This window comes from Fukomys damarensis, unplaced genomic scaffold (assembly GCF_012274545.1).
Source record: "Fukomys damarensis isolate Sample0158 unplaced genomic scaffold, DMR_v1.0_HiC HiC_scaffold_14, whole genome shotgun sequence".
NCBI lineage: Eukaryota > Metazoa > Chordata > Mammalia > Rodentia > Bathyergidae > Fukomys > Fukomys damarensis.
Genome location: NW_022900926.1, coordinates 80,927,423 through 80,939,231, shown reverse-complemented (window position 1 = coordinate 80,939,231; position 11,809 = coordinate 80,927,423). Strand labels below are relative to the sequence as shown.

The 11,809-nt window shown below is 36.5% G+C and overlaps 1 protein-coding gene across 3 annotated transcripts in view; it reads right to left on the bottom strand.

Annotated features, from left to right (window-relative positions):
- Nucleotides 1-1,365: 1,365 nt before the first annotated feature.
- Nucleotides 1,366-11,809, bottom strand: part of Coq3 (coenzyme Q3, methyltransferase) — a 35,298-nt gene continuing 24,854 nt past the window's right edge. For 2 of the 3 annotated variants that reach the window (XM_010637379.3, XM_010637377.3), the window contains exons 5-7: nucleotides 10,667-10,909; nucleotides 7,869-8,028; nucleotides 5,656-6,468 (exon numbers count right to left, since the gene is read on the bottom strand). In XM_010637379.3, the coding sequence (XP_010635681.1) occupies nucleotides 6,248-6,468; nucleotides 7,869-8,028; nucleotides 10,667-10,909 (624 nt within the window). In that variant the 3' untranslated portion in view covers nucleotides 5,656-6,247. Of the gene's footprint in view, nucleotides 1,744-5,655; nucleotides 6,469-7,868; nucleotides 8,029-10,666; nucleotides 10,910-11,809 lie in introns of those variants that run through there. The other variant, XM_010637378.3, reaches the window with a different exon arrangement.

The window sequence follows — 11,809 nt, the reverse complement described above, 5'->3', positions numbered from 1 at the left end:
TTCTCACCATGGAGAGTGGGGCCGGGTCCTTCTTGGCCTGAACTTAAACTTCTCAGGTGGTCTATGTCTAGCCTGTACCCTCTGTGACTGACTCTCATGGCTGCCTCTCACCCAGTTACTGTGGAAGTGATGACACTGGAAACCCCAAAATGAAGTTGTTTTGTAGTTGTCCTGTGGCTCAGCTTTAAGTAGTTAATGCTTTCTCAAACTGCTCCTGACTAAACACTCAAATATGCATTGGATTTCTTCTCCAACTCTAGCAGGCCATGTGGAAGGAGTCACTTTTGGAGTAAAACCCCATGTTGTTTTTGTAGAGTGTAATAACCATGGGCTTTTCACGGGGGTTAGCACTTCTGTGCTGGTCTGTTGTTTATTCCTGTGGATGCTAACCTTAAGGGCTAATCTTGTGACTATGGAGAAAGGTGCTCCTCCGTAGGCTTTCCAGGCTGCTTCGTCCTTTTCTCTGTGTTGTGCCCTGTTTCTCCAGCTTCTCTGTAATTTCTAATTTTCATATCAGCTTCCTTCCAATTCCTGGAGATCTACTTCTTTCTTTCTCTTCACCCAGTGATTTTTCCAAGTGGCTAAATTCCAGGTACTGGAAACTATTATTTTTCTGGTTGTTATATCTCTGCCCTTTTCATTTTATAATTTCTATCATAGAAAGACTTTTTCCTCTGAATGGGATGTTCAGATCTATGACTTCATTGTTCTTAGGTGAGTTCAAGAGCTAGAATGTGTTAAGGAAAAACTGTTCTTAAATTTATTAAATGCAGTAAAGAAGAGTTTTTTCAAGGAAGTACAGTGTTACCTTGGTTCACAAACTTAATTTTTTCCATGATCCTGGTCACAAACCAAGTTAGACAAAATCAAATCAAACTCAATGGTTAGGTTCAATGTTGAGCTTATGGAGAAATCTGATTTGGTTCTCACCCAATTTGGCTTGCAACCAGAATCACGGAGAGAATTAAGTTCATAAGCCGAGATACCACTGTACTATAATAGGATCCTGCAGTCAAAAATCTGAGAATGATTGAGTTCAATTTCAAACACAAGAAAAAGTAAAGATCTATAGCCAAGGAATAATATGGAGAGAGGGGGTGTCAGTGGATGGACTGCTACTAAGAGAAAATCTCAAGGCTAGGGGGATTGTTCTTAAATTTACCTAACAGTATTCTTGCTAGAAGTAGGCCAGGGTGATTAGACATCACATGGGTGATGAAGAAGGGAATTTTAAATTTTTTTATCTTTTGGTAGTACTGGGGATTGAACCCAGGACCTTCCCACTGAGATCCATCTCCAGTGCTTGTTTTTCTTCTTAATTTTAAAATAGGGTTTTGCCAGGTCTCTAAGTTGCCAAGGCTAGGCTCAAACTTGTGATCCTCCCACCTCAACCTCCGTCACTGCTGGAACTACAGGTGTGGGCCATCACTACTAGTGAAGAAGGGAATTTGATCAGTTATTAAGGATGATCAAGTATAGAGGAAGGAGGACCTGGTGAAACTGATGAAGTAGGATTCTTGCTGAAATAGAACAATGCAAAGATGTGCTCAGGAACCCAAAGTTCAAGGCCTCGTTGAAAGCATGGCTTAGTGGAGCCTGAGTAAAGTTTGATCAAGAAGGGATTTTCTTCAGATGTGGCTGTGAAGTCAGAATCCTCGAGAGATGAGGTCCTATTGTTGATGAGGCTGGACATGGCCCATCCACAAGGACCACTTACTAGAGTTACTCAGGAATATTGGAAGCCTAAGGAAAGAGAACAAAGACCTTGTGAATAAGAGAAGTGGCCAGAAGAGGGGGTTTGCAATAAGTGAGTAATAGAGAATAAGAGAACAGACCTGAGGCTTGGATAAGCATGAGCTTCTACACAAGAGTAATGGCAGTGAGCAGAAAGAACCTGAACCCCACCTCCCAACTCTGAGTTTCATACAAAATATAAAACTTCCCCAAGGTGAAGGCGAACAGCTCCAGGTGAAATCATGCCCAAAGGAGACTCAGGTTTCAGTTAGGTTAAGAAGTAAAGGGATCTTCAGTGAAGATTTGAGAAGATAGGGAAATAGTACATTATGAAATAAGCCTTACAGAGGCTGTATGAGAAAACTGCAGGAGGCCAAAGGGAAGTTGATTCAGGGAAGACAAATTCAAGGTAGCGTCTTCAGGTAAAATTTTGTGAAAAGTCTTTGTAAGTAGGTAAGGGTAGAGGGGGGGAAGGGAGGCTAGGGAGATGAGGAAAAAATAAGAACCAAGATATGTCATGTAAGGGTACAAGATCTCAATGATTAATGCAACTGTATTGTATATCTAAAATGTACCAATAAAAAACATATTAAAAAAAGAAAAAAAAAGAATTAGTAGGGATGTTTGTGTTAAGCAGTGATAAGGAGTAGCAATGATCCTTTTCATGTTATAGGAATGGTATAGATTTTTGGATCCTGCATGTTCCTAGAGTAGCAGTGATATGGATCTGAGCTGACTGCTATCAGAGAAAATTGTCATCTAAGGAGCACAAAAACATCTGTCTCCAAAAGAATTGATTTTAGTCTCCATCACTGGTTCTCAGGGAATATTCTGGGTTCAAAACCACCAGTCTGTTTGTTTATTTGGAGACAGGGTCTCACTTTGTAATTCAGGCTTTCCCTGAACTTACTGTGTATCCCAGGCTGGCCTCAAACTCGTGATCATCCTGCCTCAGCCTCCCAAGTTGGTATTACAGATATGGGCCACCACACCCAACTCAAAACCACTGGTTCTATGCATGCTCAGGCAGGTGTGGTGGGTACGGGTGCTGTCACCTGGTGTGTTTGAAGGCTTAGGTGGACAGAAACAAGAACTGAGCTGTTTAGCTGTATAAAAGCAGTCCTCAGGGGCTCTTGGTTAACAGTGCGGTTAAGTGTCTGGTCGCTGTCCACCCATCTGTCCATTTCCACATGTCCATGCAGGCTGTCCTCCATTAACTATTGCTATTTTAAAACCAGCAGTCCTTCTGAGTGGAAATTCTTTAAACATTGTGTAATCTATTAATGAATCTAGACTGGCCTTCGATCATCATATTATGATTAAAAAAAAAAATCTAAGCAGAGTCACAGAAAGTCTTTTCAACTCCATCTCAAAATACCCTAAAAGAGGCAATTTATATCTTGTCTCTGTTTTTTCTTTTACAACTTTTGATAGCCTTCATACTCATGTTTATAATAAGTAGGGAAAAGATAAAAGCAATCATTTTTTTTCTCTTGATACATTTCTGTCAAATAAAGACTATATTTTCTAGGGCCAGGATTTAGCTCAGGGGTTCTGCTGCCTGTCTCCCAAGCACAAGGACTCAAGTCTGATCCCTGGTACCAAAAAAGAAAATATTATTTCAAGACTGTATTTTCCCACTACAATGTTTCAGAGAATTTTTAAGGATTTTTATTTTTTGTTTGTTGTTCTGTGGTACATGGGGATTAAACCCATGGCCTTCACACTGAACTACACCTTGGGCCCTTTTCTGTTTTTTTTTTAAATATTGAAACAGTCTAGTCAGGTTGACCAGTTGGAATTCCTACTTGTGATCCTCCTGCCTCAGTTGCCCTCAGTGTTAGGATTATAGGCATGCACAATGACACGTAGCAAGTGCAACAATTTTTAACTTTTTCAGACTGATGAAAGCTATGGGACTCTGAATTTTTTAAAAAACGCACACACAATTTTGTTCTTTATTGGGAGTTTCTGGGACTAGAGAAACTGTCTGTGAACTTCAACTATTGATCTAGTTTTTCGGACAGGAAAAGAGTGGAGATCATGTTTTGTTTTGCTTTTGTTTTTGTTTTTGTTTTTTGAGACAGGGTCTCACTATGTAGCTGAGACTGACCTGGAACTCACTATGTAGCCCTGGCTGGTCTCGAACTCACAGCAATCCTCCTGCCTCAGCCTCCCGAATGCTGGGATTACAGGCATGTGCCACCACACCTGGCTCAAGAGCGGAGATCTTATGAGACAGCAGTGAGTTCTACATCCATTAGGTTCCATCCTTCAAAGAGAAACAAGGACTCAAATCTAGCTGAAGGGGAAACATTTCATATCCCTATTTACCTTGTAACTTTCAACTCCCATTCTCAACTCTGTTGCCACATTGTCTTGGGAACATATTTTCTTTCCCTTTGGGTCCAACTGGTGCCTTTTATATCCTAGACAATTGTTCTATGTGCTGGGTTCTTTTCTCACTGGGTTACAAGAGTTGCATTGATCCTATCATTAAATCTGTTGCTTTCCATGCAAATGGTCAGTGTCAGGATTTTTTTTGATACAGAAAATGGTTGCATATCATTAGTAATAAGAATTTCCCTTTTTAAAATGTTACTGTAAGTTAATGTTGTAGTCACGGTTTTGCAAGAGAAAGAGATTTAATACAGGACACATACTTTATAGGATTATTTTATAATAGTCACTCAAAAAGTCAAATGTAGAGGAGTGCAAGAGATCTAGCCATACACTAGACACCCAAAGAATCCAACCAAGGGCCTGGATCCCACAGCAATGTCCCACACAAGTCCAGCTGAAGGTTGGATTGTTCCAGATTGTCATTAGTTTTGAGAAGTAGGAAGGGCCAGAGTATGTGGGGACTTGGTAACCAGAGTAAAGAAGTTAGGCCTTTTATTATAGAAGTCAATGAGAAATTACTGAAGAGTTTAAGAAGACTTTATTCAGTATATCAGGGAAGATCCCAACAGGAAAGAAATAGTATATTCAAGATAATTTAAGGTTAACTTACATACAATATAAAAGTTTGCACATAAGTAACCATCTATCTAAAGTCAAGAGATGGGTAGAAAGAACATTGTTTCTGAACTTGGAGAAAAGGCCAAACATATTTTCAGAGGCAAAAAATATATTTCAAATAAGCCCTTTTATTAAAAATATAGTAATTGGAAATTTTTTTTTCATGATTGAATCATTAAATTTTAAAAAGTCCTTTCTTTCCAGGCATCGTGGTGCACACCTATAATCCCAGCACTTGAGAGGCTGAGGCAGGAGTATAACTGTGAGTTTGAGACTAGCCTGGGCTACATAGTGAGTTCCAGGTCAGTCTCAACTACATAGTGAGACCCTAGAAAAAAAAAAAAAAAAAAAAAAAAAGGTACCATACAATTTTAGGACATATACACAAAAGTATGTTCTATATAATCTGAATTTCTTGATTTTAATGCTTAAATCCAAATCCAGTACATATTCGATAACTCATTTGACTTCCAACAAAGTGAAATTCAAAAGGAAAAATATTATCTTCCTAAATACCAGTGATATAAAACTACATTTGAGCTGGGCATTGTGGTGCATATCTGTAATTTTGGCACGTAGGAGGCTGAGTCAGAAGGATCACCATGAATTCAAGGCCAGCTTGGGCTACACAGTAAGTTCAAAGCCAGCAAGAACTACATAGGGAGATCTCATCTCAAAAAGTAAAAACAAAAACAAGGAGGCTGAGGCAGGAGGATTGCTGTGAGTTCGAGACCAGCATGGGCTACATAGTGAGTTCCAGGTCAGTCTCACCTACATAGTGAGACCCTGTCTCAAAAAAAAAACAAAAAAAAAAAAGCATAAATGGTTTTCATTAAAATCAAATAAAGAGAGGGCCAGGGATTTAGCTCAGCAGTTCGGTGGCCTGCCTTGCAAGCGCAAGGACCTGAGTTCAATCCCTGGCACCCCCCCAAAAAAAAAATCAAATAAAGAGGAACATTTACGATACAAATTCCTCATTGAATTAAAATAAAGAACAGCGGATATGTATGTGCATGTATGTGGGGAAAATATATGCATAACCCGTAAGATAAAAGGAAATATGCAGCTATTGTAGCTTTCCATGATAGTCCACACTGTGTTTCCCAGATGCCGCATGTACTTTTGTGTTTGCCCTAACCCTCTTTCTATTTACTTGGCCTAAGTTTGCTCTGCAGGGCCAGTTTCTCCCCACTCTTCATTTTTCTTAAATAAACTTAGAAAAAAAATGAAATAGCATTCTTCATTTATATAACAAAGACAATGAACTCCTAGATGTGAACTCCTAGATCACGGATACCTTCATAAAACTTTTTTATCCATAGAATCCCTTGAGAGTAGCTAGTAGATGCCATAAAAATTTTTGTCCAAGGATTTAACTTTTTTATTAACCTTTTCTTTGTGATTCTTTCTCAAAAGATAAATTGTATACATATATTTTTAAATATAAGGATCCAACCTTTCAAGATATATTACTACAGTCTTCAGAAACAATTCATTTCTTCAGTTCTTCATGCATACCTGGGATGGTGGAAGCCTCAGCTTGAGGCTCTTCTTTTTCCCCCTTAAAAACAATCTCAGTAGGCCCCGAGTGTCCTGGTACCATGGACTTCACAGCATGGGCTGCATAGTTAAGGCTGGTATTTTCACTCCAATGCCAGTAACCCGAGAAGGGGTTGTAGAGCATTCCTGTCACAGTTTGAACTGATAGACCATCTAAAAAAAAAATCAGATAATGAATGTAGCCTTAAACAATATTTACCTTCCAAGTACCAAAAGTCTCATGCAACTCTGCATATTTAAAAAATTGCTAATTTAATGGGCAGAAGTTCTTTGTTATTACATATAGATCATAATTTAATACAGACTAGAATACATACAGCAGATTGACAAGGTTCAAATCCCAGCTCTGGCATCTCTTTCATGGTGACCCTGGGCAAGATACTTACCCTTCCTGAATGTTTTCCCACATGGACAGAACATATATCATAGAGTTGTTGAAATGAGAAGCGATATGTGTATAAAGTATAGTAGTACAGTTCTTGGTATTTGAAAAATACAGAGAATAAATGTTAGCTGTTATTAGAAAATATATGTCAATAAAAGACTATTGTTTTTAACAAAGTTATAGAAATCTCTAGAACACACTAGTTTGCCATGGACTGATAATATTCCAAGTATTTCACATTTAATACACTGTTATATAAACAAAATGCATGAGAAATACAGTAAGTCTAAGTACTCAACAAGAATACAGAATGCCAAATAAATGAACTGAAAAACACTGTTACTTAGCTGGGCATGGTAGTACATGCCTGTAATCCTAGCGCTTGAGAGGCTGAGGCAGGAGGATTATGGAGAGTTCAAGGCCAGCCTGAACTACATAGTGAGACCCTGTCTCATAAAACAAAAAAATAAAACAAAACAACACTATTTCTTGACAGGAATGTAAGACATAAATTGACTACTTACTTTGTGTAATACAAAATGAGTAATGTAGGAAGTACAAAAAGGAGACATAATCTTGCCTTAAAGGAGCTTACAGGCCAAAAAAGAGCAAAAAATTCCACTACAAAACCATAATATAAAGTGTGCTCTAAGTAATATAAAATATATAAAATGTGACAAGGAATTTAAATATATATCTGAGTACAGAGGAATCAGGAAAAATAAGATATATAAGTTGATATATGCAGGGCTTAGTAGGGTGAACTGTGCCAGGGACTTAGGTCAGTGGTTCTGCCACCTGTCTCACAAGCACCACAGTCCTGAGTTCGATCCCCAATACCAAAAAAGAAAGAAAAAGTAGAGTGAACTGAGGATGTATAAATAATAGACATTTGATTTGTATCTCATTTTTACCAAGTGAAAATATCCAAGTGTTATGTATTTGTCATCTATAATGAGCTTGATGTTGAGTTAGGTGCTACAACTAAGACAGAAGAGGTACCTACTACTTAATTCCAACTTCAAAAAGTATAAGACATAGTTAAAGAGATGAAACCAACATCTCAAAGATAGTGAATTAGTTAAGTGCTAGGTTATGTGATTAGTAATTACAGATGCATTAAAAGTTCACTTAAATCTAGAAATTTCAAAAAATTCTTCATACTTACTCGATTCCAAAATGCTCTCTAGCTTTTCAGGTGAAACGAACTTCTCCCATGTATGAGTACCTTTTGGTATAATCCCCATAATCCGCTCTGCAAACACAATCCCCAAGGCATAGGACAGCTGTGTCTTATTGATTGTAGTAATGAATAAAGAGCCACTAGGCTAAAAGAAGCAGAATTATACACAGGTAAAAATGTATAGAAGTAAAATTGAAAAAGTTAAGAGTATCAGTTAAGTACAGGCTTGGCTTCTCCTCTCTCCTTTTCAAATGTTTTAAGTATAGTTAAGATATGTAAGTATGAATAAAACATAAACTGCCAAAATAGTATTTTTTTCCTTTGGGAAATCCACTCTTAAAGGCAATCCACTACACATTCACTGAGTCTACACAACAGTGCTTATAACTCTTAAAATTATATATAACTAGGATGTATGTGTGGTTTTTTTTTCTTATTTATTTGCAAGTGTTCTCTGACAAAAACATTAATGATTGAGGGGTTGAAGAGAGGGCAGGAGAATGAGGAAAAAATAAGAACCCAAGATGGATTATGTAAAGGTGCAAATTTCCAATGATGAATGTCATTACACTGTATACTTTAAATGTACAATTAATTAATTTTTAAAAACAATGATTAAGGTTTGAAATTTTTTGTTTTAATTTGATTTCATTTGTCTAAATACTATGAAGAGATCAAGATAAGCCTGTAGGTGAATGCAAACCAAAAATGGGACTGTTTAGTTTGCCATTTTTAGTTCTACTCTGCTTATATTTATAGCATTTTCTACATTTAATCTCACAAATGTCAAGTACAGAGATGTCCCCTCACTCTTACATATTATCATTGGTGTGATGAGGATAAAATACCAAAATTTCCCTCCAAAATAATTACATTACTCTTTCTACATGCATTGGGGTGGAGAAAAAGAATAACATATTTTAAATACCACTCCAAACCAAAAGTAAAAATGGTAAGAGGAGCTCTGAAATACTAGGGAGTGTACTTAAATTAAAAATTGAAATACTACATACTATATCATCATACATTGTAATTTTCCTTTATAAAACTCTGGCGCAGTATTCTAAAATACTTTATTAAGAATTACTTATGAATCTGATCATTTATCTAGTCTGTGTTCAATAAAATGGTACATTAAAGATAAACCATGTTTTTTTTTAAATACAGGTTCTCCATTAAAGCAAAAATTGGTTTTAAAGCCCAAATGCTAGCAATCCTCGTATGTGTCAAAGAACCTCCACTCATATGCACAACACAGAAATTAATAATTACGGAGGTTTACTTGGACAACAGGGAATAAGCCTTAATACAGCTCCATTTAAAAGTAACACTGAGAAAACATCACAGAATAAAGAATAAGGACACATGGCAATGAAATGTAATGCAAGAACCTGGATTGGATCCGGTAATGGAAAAATGGCATTAGCAGAAAACTAATGCAATTTAACAAGTTCTTCAGTGCCTTAAGAAGCCTAACACCAACATCTGGGGTTCTGAGAACAGTATGTTCAGGGGTAGCACCATGGTGGGCTAAGGAAAGTTCTAAGACATAGACCCAAAATAGAAAAGACTTTCCATGGGTGCAAGTGGGGGCTGGCACCTGACAAGTAGGGTCCCCTTTGCTTGTATGTCCTGTGCCTCACTTGCTCACTCCTACCCTTATGTAGGTTGTTAACATTAGAGGGCCATAGGTGAAGGTGACACTGTACTGTCTTTGCAACTGCTCTGTAAATCTATAATTAATTTAAAATAAAGTAAAATAAAGATTTTTAAAAGCTCTATTGAGATATGGCCTAAGCATCACATTCTTTTAACTTTTTTGTTTGTTTGTTTTGGTTTTTGGGTTTTTGGGGGTTTTTTTGTTTGTTTGTTTGTTTGTTTTTTTGGTACCAGGGATCAAACTCGGGTCCTTGCACTTGTGAGGCAGGCAGTGGAACCACTGAGCTAAATACCCTGCCCTCATTCTTTTAACTTTTGACGGAGCTTCTTAAATTTTTTTTAAAGCTCATTTTAGATATTGGGTAAGCATTTTATTCTTTTAGCTTTTGACTTTAGGGTGTAACATCTTAAACATATAGACAGAGTCTATGTATAGTAATAATAATAGGACTTTTGGGTTACTTATTATAAGAAAGTTTGGAAACACATTTAAAGAACTAAGTCTGGCCAATAATATAACAATAATAAGTAATGAGGATTATCAGAGCTGGAATCAAAGGATCTAGCGTTAAGCCCCATCTAAGTGCCCAGTGATCTTTGCCAACTCACAAACCCTGAGTGCTCATGTGTTAACAAATGTGATAACAACATCTGCCTTTCCTTCATCACTGGGTGCTACATAAAATCAAATACTTATATATTTCATAAGCTGAAAACTCACAGAGTAACTGAAATACTATTTAAGTAAATTTATGCTAATCATTGTCTCTAAATATTAAGTGAGATTCACTGCTTGGTAATTGTCATATAACGTCTACTAAGTATTTAATCCAGATTATCTCAATGGGGAAATACCACTAAAAATGCAGTTTTCAAATAATTAACATTAACATTTTTCAAGGCACATTAAGATACTAGTGGGACACTGAAAAACCCTATTACTGAGGTTAATCTGAGGGGCAGAAGTAATCTCCAGCAGATATCCCCTAATCCTGGCTTCTTGTTCCTCCTCTCCTCCTATATTTTGCCTGCTAGACTGCTAAAGTATTATCAAATACTTTTTTGCTATGGATATATGCACACAGTCAGAAGAAGAAACAAACAAATAAATTCCTAAATCTTACTTTTAATACTTGACAGCAGTACTGTATAAATGTTTCCAGATCAGCTACATGTTCTACAACTTCAGAAGCTATAACAGCATCGAAAGTTTCTTCAGTGTCTTCCACGATCTCTTCCAGGGAACATACCCTGTACTCTATCCTCTTATCGAGGACTGGATCAAATGTTTTATGGTGCTGTGCTGTTTTAATGTTTTCATCCACAGGATCAATTCCAAACACTGAAGCCCCCAGACGTCCTAGAGGCTAATGATATAAAAAAATCATCACTCTCAGGAAGAAAGGAGACTATGTCAGCAATAATGAAAAAAGACTAATCATGAGTTGACAATTACTTGAGATCACTTATAGGTATATGGGTTCATATATCATTTCTTCTCGTTTTCATACATTTGAAATTTTCTATAATAAAGAGCTTAAATGTGAGAATAATCAAAACAAAAATCTATGTTTACTTGCTTCTGTCACAGTATTAACACACTTCAAATGCAATAAATGTAACATGCCATGTAAAAACAGCTATCATTTCTGAAATATGAAAACATTATTTTTTTTACTGTCAATTAAACTGATGAACTTAATTGGGTTTAAAACTATAACAAAGTTCATCCTAAAACATTTTTCAAGGCAAATTTATTTAATTCAAGGAACGATTAATAAATTTGAACACTAGAAATTATAAACAATTTTTAAAATGAAATATGAAAACATTCGAATGAACAAATTTCAATAGTTTTTTTCTGTGATTAACCAAAAATATCTTTTCTTTTCTTGTGTGTGTGTGTGTGTGTGTGTGTGTGCGTGCGTGCATGTGTGTGTTTTGCTGGGTATCAAACACTCAGGGTCTTACGCATGTTGAGCACGCAAACTACCACAGAGCTATTCCCCCAGCCCCAAGAAATAGTTATTATAGCTAATTATTTGTTCAGTTTTTATGTATGAAACTTCTCATGACATGCTGAAATATTTAAATACAGGCTGAGTATTAATCAAACTTACATAGCACTTTTATTGAACAAAGTCAAAAAGTTAAAAGTATAATCACATTATTTTAAATTGAGACATAAGATCTACAATAATTACAGTAAGCAGATTGCAGAACACATACACTAAAATCTTAGTTACCATTGATACACCACATGCTGT